This window comes from Puntigrus tetrazona, chromosome 3 (genome assembly GCF_018831695.1).
Source record: "Puntigrus tetrazona isolate hp1 chromosome 3, ASM1883169v1, whole genome shotgun sequence".
Taxonomy (NCBI): Eukaryota; Metazoa; Chordata; class Actinopteri; order Cypriniformes; family Cyprinidae; genus Puntigrus; species Puntigrus tetrazona.
Genome location: NC_056701.1, coordinates 15,141,121 through 15,158,584, shown reverse-complemented (window position 1 = coordinate 15,158,584; position 17,464 = coordinate 15,141,121). Strand labels below are relative to the sequence as shown.

At 38.0% G+C, this 17,464-nt stretch overlaps 3 protein-coding genes across 3 annotated transcripts; all 3 read left to right on the top strand.

The window, feature by feature from the left end:
• Positions 1 to 243: 243 nt before the first annotated feature.
• Positions 244 to 8,694, top strand: nmt1a (N-myristoyltransferase 1a). The gene is made up of 12 exons (XM_043233693.1): positions 244 to 394; positions 2,907 to 3,009; positions 3,323 to 3,467; positions 3,703 to 3,821; positions 3,911 to 4,002; positions 4,093 to 4,209; positions 4,914 to 5,084; positions 5,758 to 5,866; positions 5,952 to 6,122; positions 6,236 to 6,403; positions 6,825 to 6,962; positions 7,226 to 8,694. The coding sequence occupies exons 1-12, from the start codon at positions 285 to 287 to the stop codon at positions 7,244 to 7,246; spliced, it is 1,464 nt and encodes a 487-aa protein (XP_043089628.1). The 5' UTR covers positions 244 to 284; the 3' UTR covers positions 7,247 to 8,694.
• A 1,745-nt stretch (positions 8,695 to 10,439) lies between these two features.
• Positions 10,440 to 12,291, top strand: LOC122341310 (C-type lectin domain family 4 member C; the record flags this gene model as incomplete). Its single annotated transcript, XM_043234674.1, has 3 exons — positions 10,440 to 10,577; positions 10,936 to 11,054; positions 11,160 to 12,291. Coding segments are annotated over 3 exons (414 nt in total), but the record flags the coding sequence as incomplete, so codon positions are not given.
• Positions 12,292 to 12,976: 685 nt separating this feature from the next.
• Positions 12,977 to 16,768, top strand: LOC122341947 (killer cell lectin-like receptor subfamily G member 1). Its single transcript, XM_043235663.1, has 6 exons — positions 12,977 to 13,111; positions 13,529 to 13,633; positions 15,430 to 15,489; positions 15,578 to 15,643; positions 16,003 to 16,139; positions 16,560 to 16,768. The coding sequence occupies exons 1-6, from the start codon at positions 13,042 to 13,044 to the stop codon at positions 16,746 to 16,748; spliced, it is 627 nt and encodes a 208-aa protein (XP_043091598.1). The 5' UTR covers positions 12,977 to 13,041; the 3' UTR covers positions 16,749 to 16,768.
• Positions 16,769 to 17,464: the final 696 nt, after the last annotated feature.

Below are 17,464 nucleotides of genomic sequence, written 5' to 3'. Positions count from 1 at the left end.
TGTGTTTATTAATGTGCACTGTCCCATATACATGAAGAGTTCATTTCCAAAAAAGGATTTTTTACGTTTTCATAAATCATGGGTTTTATTGCCAAAATAACTCAATTGGACTTTGATTGAGATTAATCATAATCTCTTACATAATTAAAAATAAAAATCACAACAAATGGGATAAGGCCTACGTAAATGGTTGAACTACAGAGACCATCGGGCTTTGCTGCAGTCCGCCAATAGTTTTGCGGGGTGTGAGAGCGCAGGGCGAGATCCTCACTTCCTGGTTAAAGATGGCGGATGAGAATGAGACAGCACCGCAGCCGGAGAAAGAAACTGAGGTAGAAGTGGATCACGGACACTGCAGCAATTGTGAAAATGAAGAGCATCACTCCGATGATGGGTGAGCGTGCATGCATTTTATTGTTAACTCGTAGATATAATATACTCCTCCTCAAGGCCCGAAAAGACAGGGCCCTTGTTCAGCTAGGCTGTGGCACGCTAGCAGCACATCGGCCCGCCCCCTGGTCGTACGCTATTGGGCTACTGCCTTAACTGACAGACGGATCGTTAAAACGATTGGCTCAGACGCCGTCAATCAAACAAAAGGACGGTTCCACATGGCCAGTTCTATATGGTCATTGGCATTTATATGAGAGGTTTAACAGCCTCGGTATAAATCTTGCTTTGGTAGAAAACGATTGAACTGTTACATATTTAAAGTCGCTATTCCGTGTCCTGCTCAACAACTCACAAACTAGCCAGTATTAATAGATAACCATCAAAAGCCGCTTTCAAACCTGGTATGTAGGCCTTGGTGACAACTAGGTTGTTAGTAATGTGGTTTTCCTATGGTAAACCGATATTTTGACGAGATCTAGTTATCTTGAGGGCTAATAGTAAATGGAGCATCCTTAAACCTTGCATTAACCCTGCGGTTGGTTTGCACTCGTGTTCACCGATGCTTCATGTGTTTCACTTTCATTACCAAGGAGCTCATCTTTCTTTCCCAGTTTCCTTGTGCTGTCCCTGGTTTACCGAAAGAGACTCATTAACCAGCTTCTTGTCCAGCTACATGTCCCTCAAGGTCATATGCAAGCGCTGGTCAGAATAAATTAGACAACAGAGAGTGAAATATTACGCTTATTCTAATTTTGTAGTAATGACACTGTGCCGAAGATCACGTAACATGAACATACACCGCCTATCCTGTCATGATTCACCTCGTGTAATATTTGACGGTTTTTATGCATTGTAATAATACTGCAGTTAACGTTATACATTTTTCGTTTTATTTATTAGTATCTAACAGTCATGTGGCATGTTTGCTAAATGTATAGTTTATGCATCTCGTTAGGTAACTAATGCAGCAGAAAGCAATACAAAATCTTACAAGGCTACTTCCTAAGCATTATTCAGGCCTGAAAACTGGTCAGTTTTACCATTTTGGACTGTCTTGATCCCTTAGCATGTGTTGCTTCGCAGTGTAACGAAAGCATCCTAAATACACAATTAAATGTTTATTTTATCACACTTTTATGCATCTGTAGATTTTAATTACAGTACATGTCTTTTAAAAGCTGTAGTCTTTTCAATAGGTTTTTACATTAGGCCACAAATCCCCACTTCTTTAATGATTACATTATCTTTAAACATTTTAAGTTCTGCCTGTTCACAATAGTTAAAATACAATGTCGCAATTCAACATTTCAGCTAATTCTTTCTTTGTTGACTATGGCTATATTACTATTAATATTAATTAAATATCAGCAAGATATATCAATTGTAGCAAGTTATATCAATATTAGCAAGAAAAAAAATATTTTAAACCAACCAAGGGGTTTCCTTTTGTCGGGTCATAACTGGTTTAAGATCTCTCAACCTTACCATCCATCCAAAACCATTCAACTGACTACCCAGTCTGGGCTAGGGTAGTATTAATATGCTCTTTTATATTCTCAGTAAATTTAAACATGCCTCATTTAAATCTACTATACAATTATCATATTATTAAGAGGACATCCTCTATTGCAGCTTATATTTATTGTAGCAATATAGAGAGAGATAGATGAAGCCCTGGTGGCTTGAGCCCATCCAGCAGGGATAGACGGCTGTCAAAGCAATAGTCACAGGGGTGCTTGTTTATCCGCCAGTCTTTGTCATACAGCCCACCTCCCCTCACACACACAAAACATGCTTTTTCTGCAGGTCATGTGACGGGCCATCTGTCCCCCATTAACAAATGTAGCTCAGCTCTGTCACCTCTCTCCCTTCGTGGACATTAATAGGATTAGTTCTGTATGTCGTCCCACTTCAGTTTCGACCACTGACGTGGGACTCTTACGTCTGTATAGTTCAAGCATGGGTTGAATTGCATGCTGGGATTGATGGACTTTAGTGTCATGTGCTTCCATGTGTTAGGTTTAGTGTGTGTGTGTTTTTGTATTAAATCCTTTTTAGACTCAGATTCGCTTTGTGTGTGTGTGTCTCTAATATAAATATATATACAAATATCATTGAGCTGAGTTGTATTGGTTTGTTAAAGAGGTAGTTCTTCTAAATAACAATTCAAAATTCAAAATTAACTCTAGTTTTTGAAGCAGCGTGTAAGGTCCATTTCTGGGTGAACTATCCCTTTGAATTATGGGTAATTTGTCTGTTTTGTGAGAATTCCTGGTTACAGCGTAGAAATGTAAAAGCAAAATAAAGTGTAAAGTAAGCAAAATGAATTGTGAAAAGAAATATAAGAATTTCTGTACACTAGTTAGGGATTGTGATTCTACAATACTGCTGATTGCATCAGTACCAGCGATGTGATGTTCTGTCCTTTCACCTGCATCGGCCGTGGTTAGTGCTGAATGGACATATCCTCTCATTATATGTGCCCGTGTCAACTGAGTTCATGTGACCCGCAGGGAGAAGGGAGACACGGGTGCCAAGAAGAAGAAAAAGAAACAGAAGAAAAAGAACAAAGACAAGTCTGGAGGACAAGATGTAGCACAGGACCCGTTGGCCAAAGTGAGTGTGTGGCTTTGTGTGTTTGACACAGGATTGTTTACATCTAGATTACCTTTGCCGCCTTCTGTTTCAGCTCATAGCGCTATCAGCCTGAAATGTAATATTGGTACATGACGGTTCTTTACAGTGGCTGTCCCATATTCGTGGCATACTCGTGTACAGTTAAAATATTTGAATGTATATCTATATTTTATGGCAGGAAACGCTATGGATACTATGTAATATCTGATAATATGGCACCATGGCACTATCTGTGTGTTTGGGTTTTTTTTTTTTTTTTACCCATTTTAACTAGTCTTTGTCTCTTCCTCAGGTAAACTCCCTTCCTGCAGATAAGTTACAGGAGATCCAGAAGGCCATTGAGCTGTTTTCGGTCGGACAGGGTCCGGCTAAAACCATGGAGGAGGCCACACGTCGCAGCTATCAGTTCTGGGACACTCAGCCTGTTCCTAAACTTGGTATTAATCATTTTTTTCATTATGCTTTCATGATATGGCATGTTTTTTAGTTCAGTATATTCAAGTAATCTGCTTACTGTTTTTATAACTACTCCTATATCTGAAATTATGCCAGTTTTCAGCAGTACAACCTTGAGGCACGGTGACTGATTCTGTGTGAAAGTGAAGTTTGTGTTCAACTGCCTGATGACAGAAGTCTGATTCTGTCAGGGTTTTTTTGTCGTTGTTTTTGTAGGAGAGACTGTGACGTCACACGGCTGCATTGAGGCAGATAAGGACAACATACGAGAGGAGCCCTACAGCCTTCCTCAGGGCTTCACCTGGGACACTCTCGACCTGGGAAACCCTGGAGTGGTACGACACACGAACCGATATCTGACCCACGCAAGCTTGCAGCTTTAAACAACTCCGTCTTAAAGCTGTTTTTGTTTCTCTCTCTGAAGCTGAAAGAGCTGTACACTCTCCTGAATGAGAACTATGTGGAGGATGATGACAACATGTTTCGTTTTGATTACTCCCCTGAATTTCTGCTCTGGTAAGAATACCAGCTTGAAAAGTCTTCTCACATTTGAGTCTAAAGATGTCCTCGCGTCTCAGTTTAGCTGTGGTCTTGTTTTTGTCCCAGGGCTCTGCGTCCTCCAGGCTGGTTGCCTCAGTGGCACTGTGGAGTGAGAGTGAACTCTAATCATAAGCTAGTTGGTTTCATCAGTGCCATTCCAGCCAACATCCGCATCTATGAAATGTAAGTATTCATAAATGGGCGTATATTTTGGGTTACATGCATTAAAATCATATTCTAAGTTCAGAAACACCTCAACCTCCTCTAGTGGCGGTAGCACTGAACTTTTCATTTTACCCTGTGCTTATTCTACTTGGGTTCACCCATAAATGTCAAGGCGCTTGTAGTGTATTCTAGCCTTTAATGGTAGTTGTAAACCATATTATGTAGGAAAAAAATAATATAGAAGTCAATTGCTATCACTTTTTTTTTTTTACCAACATTTCTCAAAATATCTTGTGTGTGTGAAGAAAGGAGGAAAAAAATAATAATAATAATATATATATATATATATATATATATATATATATATATATATATATATATATATATATATATATATATATATTTGCTTTTAGGTGTACTATCATTTTAATGACTGTATGAATATATCCACAGACAGCTAATGAACGGCAATACGTTTAAAAGATGTACTCATTTTTTTGAAAGACTAATCAAACTATTTTATGATTATAAATGGGTCATTTAATAATGTATAACTGATCATTTTTACGAAAGACTGTTAAGATTAACATTTTTAGTGGCCATGGTCACAGTCACATGAATGCATTGGTGAATCCGAGGCAATTTCAGTTAGTCTACACCGAGAGCATTTATGTTGAACTTGGTTTGGTTGTGGACCCATATCTGCTCTTCAATCCACACAGAGAGAAGAAGATGGTGGAGATTAACTTCCTGTGTGTTCATAAGAAACTTCGCTCGAAACGAGTGGCTCCGGTACTCATCAGGGAGATCACCAGACGGGTCAACCTGGAGGGAATCTTTCAGGCCGTGTACACTGCAGGTGTGGTGCTGCCCAAACCAGTGGGCACCTGCAGGTAAGACACACACACACACACACACACACACACACACACTATTTTAGTATGTACATGTGCCTCTGTGCAGAGTGAAAGGTAGCATTAGATGATTCCTAGAACTGTTGGTGGAAGTTCCCACTTTTTGGCATGTCCCCACCACAGAAACTAGGAATGTATTTAGTTCTAGGAACTCGGTTGTTTTTTTCCTCAGCCTCGATGATAACACTGCAAGTTGTCATAAGAGATTTAGTCAGATTTTCACGTTCTTTCAATCGTGTAAAATGTGCGCGTGCATTTACATTCCATCTCTGCTATTACGAAACTCAGGACACGCAATTAAAAATGACCCAATCCTCCCTTCACCGGTTGTTGAAGACGTCACTGTCATCTGCTTCTGAGTTTCTACCATCTGATATAATTGAAATGTAAAAATATTTTCAGGGAAAAAAAAAAAAAATAATTTGACAATCGTTTTCTTGCTGAACATAACAGGCTTATTTTTTTAAAAACTGTGCCAAGCCTGAACTTTCGAGAGGTAGCGCATATGACAAAGTAACCATCAAAATTAAAGTCTGTGTTATAGAGGTTTATTCTGTAATGATTAATCATTTCTGTTGATCCAGCTTGATGTGTAGAGTAGCAACATTTGTCAGATGTTTCACAGTAATTGAGTTGCTTGTTTGTATGGTAGATACTGGCATCGGTCCTTGAACCCACGGAAGCTGATTGAGGTGAAGTTCTCTCACCTGAGTCGAAACATGACTATGCAACGAACCATGAAGCTCTACCGCCTGCCAGAGGTGTGTGCCAGCCTGCTTCCGTGGGTAATGTCTGCCTTGTTTTTCTTTTTCCCTTATTTTCTTACTGCATGTTTCTCTGCCGTAGGCTCCTAAGACTTCAGGCCTCAGGCCGATGACTGTAAAGGATGTGCCAGCAGTTCACCGTCTGCTGAAGGAATACCTGAGCCAGTTTAACCTGGTTCCTGTCATGAGCCCCGAGGAGGTCCAACACTGGCTGCTTCCTCAGGAGAACATCATTGACACCTTTATAGTGCAGGTACTGCGCTCACTGAATCATCCTAGTGATATCAAACATGTTAAGAGTGGACGATGAGGTTATTTCTGCACGATATGTTTGATGGGAACAGCTTGTCTTTTATATCATTGTAGAATTCAGACGGGAAGGTGACTGACATCCTGAGTTTCTACACTCTGCCGTCCACCATCATGAACCATCCTGTGCATCGCAGTCTGAAGGCTGCGTATTCCTTCTATAATGTACACACCACCACCACCTTGCTAGACCTGATGGGAGACGCTCTCATCCTCGCCAAGTCGGTCAGTCAGTGAAAAAATTACTTCTCTTTTGAGGCAATGTTAAAAAACTAATGCAAACAAATTTTTTTTTTGTAACCACGATAGTCCAGAATCTCTGCTATTTGACATTTCTATCGGTTAATTGTGTTTTCCAGTATATCACCCACCCCTAAGTTCGTTGTTGATCTGTTTTGGTTTATTAGCATAAATTTGAGTTTGCATACAGTTTTGGTGTATATTTACTTGTTGCAGGAAGTGAGCTACAGTTTTCCTCATTTGGAAACATTATTCATAAATGAATGTTGTTGTAGCGGTCAAGCACCATAGGCAGTCCTGTGTGTATTTAGACTAACACTATCAGTTAGTGTGTAACTGACAGGATATGGGGCTTTAAACTTTAAGCAGATTCATGAAATCTTTTCTTGTGTCATTGCTCCTCCAGAAAGGATTTGATGTCTTTAATGCACTGGACCTAATGGAGAACAAGACATTTTTGGAGAAGCTCAAGTTTGGCATTGGGGATGGAAACCTGCAGTATTACCTCTACAATTGGAAATGTCCCAGCATGGGGTCAGAAAAGGTGAATAAGCTGTCCTTTTATTAGGCAGTCAAAGTCAAGTTCATGTGTACATTAAGTTAGCGTTGTCATTGCTAAGTCAATTCACTAGGTGGCCATAGTGCTGCAAATCTGGCTGCCAAAGCACATCAGTTCTTTTTGTATGATTTTGCATTGATTTTTTGTTTTCATTTCTTTATTTTAGTGCAACGTATAAAAAGCGTAGAAGTTTAACGCTAACTCAGCTGCTATAATGATATACTTTATTATCATTATTTTATTTTTAGGTGGGTTTGGTTCTACAGTGACCTATTCCACCCTCCGTAATCTGTGTCTCGCATGACAGCGAGGCGGATTTATGACATCACGCATTGACCACCTGACAGATGCTACCAATGGACTTCCTGCTCCAGGAAGGAAAATCCACCGGCCATTTTTAAGTTTGAACTTTGACCTTTTGGACCTGCACTACTGCTGCCAGACTGAGAGAAGATGCGTTTTCTTCTCTTTTCTCTCTTATTTCTCTCTCTCTCTTTCCCTCACTCTTCTTCTTATTCTCTCTCTGCGCATGGACCTAAAGCCATTGTAATTACCATCATCAGAGATGAGGAACCTTAATCTGTTATGATTGTTAACAACAGTGCATACATACACACACACACACACACACACACACACATAGGTAACACCAGACAAGCTCAAGATGAACCCTGATGCGTAAGTGTTGCGCTGTTCGCATCGGTAGATTCAACCCGTTCAGTATAACATGATTTTACTCTCCCTGTCCAACGGGAGGTGCTTTTTTTGCAGAAACATGGATGATAATGTTAATTTCCTCAGTGTTTTAGAAAACAACAGACAACAATCAGACACATGAAAATTCCAAGAGAAAAAAAACAGCCAATGAAATGATAAAAATCCCAAGTGGACATGACAAGGGCTGCTGTCAATGATTTTTTTCCTGTGGTCGTTCTCTCCTTCGCACATCTTAAGCTGTTGCCATGTCTCTACTTTCTTTTGACAAACGTTGACCAACTGATGTGTGCGGTACATGGCGAATGAGATTTTTTTTTTTTTTTTTTTTTCTGTCTTGGTTTTGCTTTGTCATTGCTTTTAATCTGTCCTCTAATCAGTTTATTGCATTTTTGTCTCTAACTGCCTGTGATTCCCTTTCACTGTATTGCCAACAGAGAAGCGCCGTATGTTTTCCCGGAAACAACGAGAAATACCACATAAGATCCACAGGCTGATAATGGTTGGAACTTTAATGTATACCTGGCGGATTAGGGAGGGGATCATCATAAATTAGCAATAATGATGGTGTTTTTCTGAGGAAATGGTTTTGTTTGGGGGGGGTGGGGGAGCTGAAACACGGAGTTAAGAATGAAATGTGGTGAATTATGTCGTGGACGATAGATTTTGCCTGCTCATAAAGTCGTACAGCTCTATAAGGATTGGAGAAGATCCTGATTGTATTGCAACTCTTATTTATCATGCGACTTCATCTGTCCAGCAAGTGGAAGCGGATTGATGTCCCAAATCAGTACAGTTTTATGAGTAACTGGCAGTATCTATTTAAAGTTGTGGTTTTCTTGAACATAGTATGGGTAATTTGAGGAAACGTGTTGTGGAAAGTACAATGGAAGCAACTGAAAACGGGTCTTTAGGTTTTTATGATGGAGTGAAAGATGTCAACATGTATTAATTTTTTTTTTTTTTTTTTTTTTTTTAAATAAAAAGTAGCAGCTGCTGTGAACGGTTGTGCTTTGACTTGTCATTTCTACGTTTTTTTTTTCTTGCGTTGTTTCACACATGGTATTGTAGTCCTCTCTGAAATCCTGTCTCAAAATCTAATTAAGCGGTAATAAGCATCAACATTTGATTTTAACCATTTCATTGTGATTTTAGTCTTTGTGTCTTTGCTCAGTCAGTATTAAAGATGTCAATTTTATATTTTCACAGAATCAGTAAATCACAAAAAAAGACTTATATTGCAAATATGTTTCTTTAATGCAGCTGTTTCCGGGAATTTTAAGTTTAGCCGCCACCAAAATCAGTCAAACCTCAACGAGGTCAACAATACACAGTTTTTTGGGGGGGGATTTATGCCCATGTGCAACAATGTGAAACCTCTGCCTTGAAGACGTGTTGATTATAGACCCTAGAATCAGACGAGTCAGTAGAAACCTTCCTGGTGTACTTCATAGAAGTGTGAAATTGCTTCTAACGTTTTGAAAAGGTCTCTCTCTGCAGCTGCATCTTGTGTATGTAACTGTTGAAGGGTTTTGCACTCTGTTCTACAAATTCAGACTTTAAGCAGGAAATGCTGATACATGGAAACTTAGCTGAGCATAAATGTTTTTATCTGATATTAATCTGTTATTTTCTGTAATTTTCTGACCGATTTACATCTAACCACAGCCAAAAACTGAAACTGTCCCACTGTCATCCCCAGCTAACAACTTTGGTTCTTTGGTTTCTGGGAATGGTAACAAATAACAATGACTTTTTTTTTTTTTTTTTTTTTTTTTTTATATATATATATATATATATATATATATATATATATATATATATATTCTAACATGCTCCTCCTACTCTCTCATTATGCTTGACAGCAGCGCTTATCTCACATCATGTCATTCATTGTTTGAGATGATGCCCCTAAGAACTAAAACAAAAACTGACAGGAAATGTTGGCAGGAAATATCACCATTAACAAAGTTAAACCCCTCCAGCCAGAATACTTCAAGAGATCCTTTCTTCATTTCTCACATAACTACGAAAGATGCCTGAACTTATTTATACCAACGTCATGCCGAAGGCCCCCTCAAGATCAGCACATGAAGACCAAAGTGCGTGCTATTTCACAGCTTCGATTTTTGGGGGGTGATTTGTTTTATTTCATTTTTTATGTTATTGTAATATACTTATTTTTCTTTCTAGGTAGAAATTGCTTTGTTAATAAGAAAGAAGCTGTCTGTATGGTTTTTCTCTTCCTGTCTCTGTCGGTCAATGCGGTATTGGCTTACCTGTGTGAGTATCCTTATGTTCCATCCTTTTCACATTTTGAACCTTTTGGTGTTTACAAAACTGCATTTTTTTATGCAACATGTATTACATATACACAATAGAAGTTTAAAATAGAAGTCTTTCTGATTTGTGTTACAGATTATATCGATGACCCAGCATGGCTTATAAATTGCGAACTAGTAAGGAACTGTTCAGATCGAGGTAGACAAACTCATCTTCTTCATTTACATGACAAAACGGATAATAGCGCACAATGTTTCTTTATTGTTTATTTATAATGTTGTTAATTCTATGCTAGATGTTGTCCACAATGCTCAAATCGAACACTTTCTTCACAAGGATTTAGAAAACCGGTCACGAGCACATCACTGTCCCCAAAAAAGCAAGTCGATTTATTTTTTTTATATCAGCGCTGCTCATGAGACATACCAATGTTTTGCTACTAAACATTCAGAAATGTTCATGTAAGCTTTCGCAGAGAAGTGGGTCCAGGACAGAGACAGATTCTATGTTTTCTCCAGCGATAAAAAGGACTGGAACAGCAGCAGACGACGCTGTCAGGATCTGGGTGGAGATCTGGTCATCATCAACAACAAAGAGGAGCAGGTATAGATATATTATAAGAAAAATCTGATGAAATACATTTGAAGTCAGAAGTTTACGGAATCTGCAACATGTTAATCAAACTTTTGAACTGGGCCATTTGTATATATCCAATATTATTTTCTCTTTTGTACTGTATGTTAACATCCTTTGTGAAATATCTCATACAGGTCACTACTAAACAAACAGTAAAACTTTTGAACTGGGCCATTTGTATATATCCAATATTATTTTCTCTTTTGTACTGTATGTTAACATTTGATTGATGCATCTCATTTTGCAAGGGTGTGTGTAAACGTTCGACTTCAACTGTGTGTGCGTCGGACATAATAAATGAAATAGATCGATTTCTATTTTGTAGAACTATCTTGCAAAGAAGATACACGCTATTGGCAGAGACGCGTTATATTGGATTGGTCTGACTGATAGCCGCACAGAAGGTGTATGGCTGTGGGTGGACAACACCAAGGATCATCTTGAGCAAGTATTCCTTTAAATACATGGTGCATGTAGGCGATCTGAAAATTCATTAGATAAGTGCCTGTCTATACAAATAATCAATTACTCATTTTTTTAATCTGTCAGGTTTTGGGCGCTGCCTCCTGATGATCACAAATCAGCTGACAATCCTCTGGGGGAGGACTGTGTTGTACTGAATGGACGAACGTTTGAGGCCAAGTGGGGAGATGTTTTTTGCTTGAGGCAGGAGAGAAGCATTTGTGAGATTCCCTGTTCTGACTAAATGATATTTCCATATGTAGTTTACGCATCCTTTTACACGCATGTAATAAAATGTGCATAGGCCCTGGGGAAAATGTACAATAAAGATCAAATTAAAGTGGCATATGATCATAATAAATGTAAGAGAAAAAAAATCTGATTGGTCACTTAATGTAAACAGTTATAAAGAGGAGCTTGTTTAGGACTATTTTGACATTTTTATACATTTTCATAAAAGATCAAAGGAAAAACTCTAAACTCAGCCGAAGACTAAGAGTAGTCTTCAGCTACCACAAATTCTGTGGTTTTTCAGCATTTTCTGTGTTTGAGTTAGATTTTTTTTTTGTTTTTGAACCCTTTCCGACAGTGACTGTATGATTTTGAGATCCATCTTTTCACACTGATGACAGCTGAGGGACTCGTATGCAACTATTAGAGAAGGTTGAAAAGCTCACTGATGCTCCAGAAAGAAAGCACAATGCATGAAAAATTCTAAACAGAATGAAGATTTTTTTCTTATTTTGCCTAAATATCATATCTTCTCATTCAGTACTGCCCTTCAGGAGCTACAGAAGATATGTGCATGTTTCCCAGAAGACCAAATAAGTTAATTTTACCATGGTCTTCAAATTTAACATTTTTTCCAACCCCTGGCTCTTAACACGTTGTGTTTCCTTCTGGAGCATCAGAGAGCTTTTGAAACTTCTGTAATAGTTGCATATGAGTCCCTCAGTTGTCCTCAAAAATGATGAAAAAACACGGAATTTTGTAGCTGAGGAACATTTTTCTGAAGAACAGCCGGCTGGTTAACTGTTCAAGAGACAAACAAAGAGAAACATGAACAGCTATCACTAAAAACACAGCTGTGGATCATTCAGCTAACAACACAGTAATAAAAAACTAGAGTCATATTTATACATTCGTCTATTATTTTCTCTTATTGACTGTAAATGTTTTTTATGTGAAATGTCTTATTCAGGTCAGTACTATATAAAAAATAAATAACATGCATTTTGTATGATCCCTCTTCTTTTGGTAAAGTAATCTTTTAAACGTGACCTCTTTAAACTTCCATATACAGTCATATCTTTAAACTGCTTCTTAAATAAGTACAATACAACTGAAGATAAAGGACAATATCCTTTTGAATTTGGAAATCTCCTTCAGTTGATTCAGCCAGACACATGAACAGAAACGTCTGTTGGAGGGAAACGTAACAACATTTTTTGTATAACAAAATTCAAATACGTTAAAGATTCAAATGCATTCTTTGAGCTAAAGCAAGTAGATTAATCTTAATAATGTGTGTCTTGAGGTTTTGACTCAATTAATATCAGGGAAGACAAATGAACTTGACAAACAGAACACTTTGTAGCAATATTTAGACCGGTTGTGATTAGAGACTGTTATGATGTGATGTTACGTTATAGACCTTTCAATGTTACAACATCTTCATCCCTCATTTAGCTTTAGATTTTTTCCTTTCCATATTTTAACATTATTTAGAAACTTTAACATAATAATAATAGACTAATTCTTGCGATCACACAATGCACTTTATTTGGATTTTGACTAGGCTATGTCTGCACAATAGGCCTAAATATATTTGAAAAAAAATTGTCAGTAGAACAACATAATCAGAAAAGTCGACCAGCGTCAGACAGGAAGTGACATTTGGTTTGCCTTAGCTTAGTGTGTCTTCCCTGACGCACAGAGCACTTGTTTCTGCTGCACACTTCACACAGTAATGGCCAAACATAACATGTCTGACCATATTTATGGAAACTTCAACTTCATGAAAAAGGACTCATTTGGAAGTAAGTGCTTTATTCTTTTTCTCCTTGATAATAACACACACAGGTTTACCGCTTTAACTGATAGCGCTGCCGTATGGTTGATCTTCATTGATAGAGAATAAGTGTATCAAAAGGAAGAGATGAGATAGGACTCTTTCCCACGGCTGTATTGTCCCATCTCCGTGTCCGCTGTTGCCATGAGGAGTTTGGGTATTTACAGCAGCAGTAGAAATAACCCTGCCGCTGCCCTCACTCATCAGATAATAGGGTCAAACGAGCAATCACCAAAGTAGGCATGAAACCACAATGCTGTTATGAATAGGGTAAAGTGTAAAGAACAGAAATATAGCAAAATGTACAAATATATAACACATAAATGCACAACTGTTTATTTATGAACGTTGCATCATACTGTACGATTTTGTTTTTCTGTTGTAGTAAAGAAATCTGCCAGAGAGAAGCGGTGTAGACCTGTCTGTGCCAAGGCTCTCCTTCTTCTTTTCATCCTGTCTCTGCTGGTTAATGGATGGCTGGTATACTTGTGTGAGTTTATGGATTTTACAGGAACCACTAACCAATTGCATACAGTAGTGTACTTATACAGTCATGTGAAAAAATTAGGACACCCTTTGAAAGCATGTGGTTTTATTGTAACATTTTTAATAAATGGTTATTTCATCTCAGTTTCAACAATACAGAGAGATTAAAGTAATCAAACTAAACAATGAAAACTGAAGAAAAGTCTTTTCAAGATCTTCTGTACATGTCATTCTACAAAAATGCCTATTCTAACTGAGGAAAAAGATAGGACACCCTTGCCCCTAATAGCGAGTGTTACCTCCTTTGGCTGAAATAACGGCAGTGAGACGGTTCTTGTAGCCATCTACCAGTCTCCGACATCGGTCTGAGGAAATTTTACCCCACTCCTCAATGCAGAACTTTTTCAGCTGTGAGATGTTTGAGGGGTTTCTTGCACAGACAGCCCTTTTCAAGTCACCCCACAGCATCTCAATAGGATTCAAATCTGGACTTTGACTTGGCCATTCCAGGACTCTCCATTTCTTCTTTTTCAGCCAATCTTTGGTTGATTTACTAGTATGTTTTGGGTCATTGTCATGTTGCATGGTCCAGTTCCGCTTCAGCTTTAATTTTCTAACTGATGGTCTCACATGTTCTTCAAGCACCTTCTGATACACAGTAGAATTCATGGGGGATTCTATGATGGTGAGCTGACCAGGTCCTGCTGCAGCAAAGCAGCCCCAAACCATGACACTTCCACCTCCATGCTTCACAGTTGGTATGAGGTTCTTTTCTTGGAATGCTGTATTTGGTTTACACCAAACATGTCCTCTGCTCTTGTGTCCAAATAATTCAATTTTGGACTCATCTGTCCAAAGAACATTATTCCAGAAGTCCTGGTCTTTGTCAACTTTATCTCTGGCAAATGTCAGTCTGGCCTTGATGTTTCTGTTGGAAAGCAAAGGTTTCCTCCTTGCACACCTCCCATGCAAGTTAAACTTGTACAGTCTCTTTCTGATTGTAGAGGCATGTACTTCTACATCAACAGTAACCAGAGCCTGCTGTAGTTCTCGAGATGACACTTTAGGGTTTTTGGAGACCTCTTTTAGCATCTTGCGGTCTGCTCTTGGGGTGAACTTGCTGGGGCGACCAGTCCTGGGCATGTTGGCAGTTGTTTTGAAAGCCCTCCACTTGTAGACTATCTTCCGGACAGTGGAATGGCTGATTTCAAAATCTTTTGAGATCTTTTAAATCCCTTCCCAGACTCATAGGCTGCTACAATCTTTTCTGAAGTCCTCTGACAGCTCTTTTGCTCTCACCATGGTGCTCACTCTCACTTCAACAGTCAGGAGCACACCAAACTAAATGTCTGAGGTTTAAATAGGGCAAGCCTCATTCAACATGCAGAGTAACAATCTACTAATTATGTGCACCTGGTGTGATGTACCTGTGTGAGATCTGAGCCAATTTAAGAGGGAATACATGTGAGGGTGTCCTATCTTTTCCTCAGTTAGAATAGGCATTTTTGTAGAATGACATGTACAGAAGATCTTGAAAATACTTTTCTTCAGTTTTCATTGTTTAGTTTGATTACTTTAATCTCTCTGTATTGTTGAAACTGAGATGAAATAACCATTTATTAAAAATGTTACAATAAAACCACATGCTTTCAAAGGGTGTCCTAATTTTTTCACATGACTGTATATACATACAGTAAATATATATATATATATATATATATATATATATATATATATATATATATATATATATATATATATATATTTCACTACCTTTTATACATTTGTTGTCTTTTGCAGGTGCCACTAAATACAATATGCTGTTGCATTGTGAGCCAGTAACAAACTGCTCGAATTCTGGTAAATTATTCACCTCTATCTGCTCAAATTTTATATTATAATAAGGCTTTTTTTTATTTTTAATTTAATTTCTCACAATTCTTTTCAGATGATGAACAAGTTATTCCAGGCTGCACTTATGATGAGGACTGGAGCTCATTAAACTACTGCCCGGGTAAAACTATGCTTCGTTTTTTTCACCATACACAAGAACTGATTGATCGTCTTTATTATTTGCACCTTGGCCAACCAAACATTTATGCTTTTCTCATCAGTAAAATATCCACATTGAGTATGTGCTTCTGTACACATTCTGTTCCACCTTGCCGTACGTCTGTCTGTCCTTTTTTTTTTTAAACTGTGAGTCATTCTAAAAAAAACTGTAGAGAAACATTTATGTAAAGGTTCAGTTCAGCGGGGTTTCGGCTTTTTTTTTTTCCAACCTCTATGTGTGTTTCTAGCTAAACCACAAGCCCAAAACGCATACACACAAGCGTGTTTCCTCTTCATAAACACAGAAAACTGTCTCTGTAGATCTGCCAGAGCATTGGTATAAGGGCAACAGCAGATTTTACGTTTTCACAAATAACAACAAAACCTGGAGCTCCAGCAGAGAGTACTGCAAGAGTCTGGGAGGAGACCTGGCCTTTATCAACAGCACAGAGGAGAAGGTACTTCACTTTGTGTTCTGCATAGTTTCAAAAGAGGAAGAAATGTGAGAGAAGTGGGTCCAGGTGTAAAAAACAGTGTATACCGTACGAAGCGACATCGCTTATTATTCTTATAATAGATATTTTTGTTAATACATGTGCAAGCGATTGTATCATTTACACTGAGGCAAGTAAAATAGTCACATCGCATACTTTATAAAAATGTCTCGGATAATAAACTATACATAAACACTGATTTCACTGAACGCTGAAATTATACTAATGTTTTTTTTAAAAAAGAAACATACATGAGAGAAGTGGTTACAGGTGCGAAAACCCACAGTGTGTGCTCACAAATACAACACTGAGGCAAGCGTAAAAATAGCGACATGCATAAATACGGAAGTGAATAAATGCAATATATCATGTGTTGTGACGCAGGAGTTTCTTGCTCAGAGACTGTGTGTTACTGGAGAATCTGACCTCTACTGGGCGGGGAACGAGGACACAAACTGGACAAATCTGGACTCCAAACAACATAACTGTGCTGCGCTTAAAGGAAGCACGCAAGAAACCATCTCTTGCTCGAGAGAGGAGAGGAGCATTTGTGAGATCCCATGCCTTCAATAGAACCTCAGTATTAGTTTGATATGGTTGATTTTTAATCTCTCTGTGCACTCTTTTTAATGTAGGATTGATACATTTGATATTCTTTCTTATTTACTCATTGTCGTATTTTTGTACTGTGCCATCTTTGAAATGGGAATCTTCCGTTTTTCATATAATGAAAATCAAGAAAAATGTAAGAACTATGAAGTTCTAATGACAGTGTGTAACACACAAACATGCAATGCGTAAGTGTGGTGTAAAAATGTTTTGGTGCATTTTGTAGATAAAAGATTTAGTAGAGGAATGAGAGCCGGCATCTAGTGGGAAACATATGCATTTGGTCACTTTAACACGAATGAATGCCTTTGCAGAACTGTTTATGATCATTCAAGTAAATTGCAAAAGTGAAGTGCAAAAGTGAAGTGTTCATTGTTATCCATATCTGTGCACTGCAAATCCTTCCACGGCAAGAAAGGTATTTCTGAAATGTTCTTTTTTAGGTGGTATATATTTTTTAAAACATCAACTTTTATGCCTTATTAATTTTGCAGTTTGTGTTCGTAGCTGTTTATCTTATTTTCTAACTTTCATCTCAAGGGCTTCATCCTAACAAATAAACTTTAACTACTAACAATGAATCATTACCAAGGGATAGTCAATACAAATATAATCAAAAACAAACAAACAAGGAAAATAATACCAACTTAAAAGGCACGTTGAGTATTAACATAATTGTA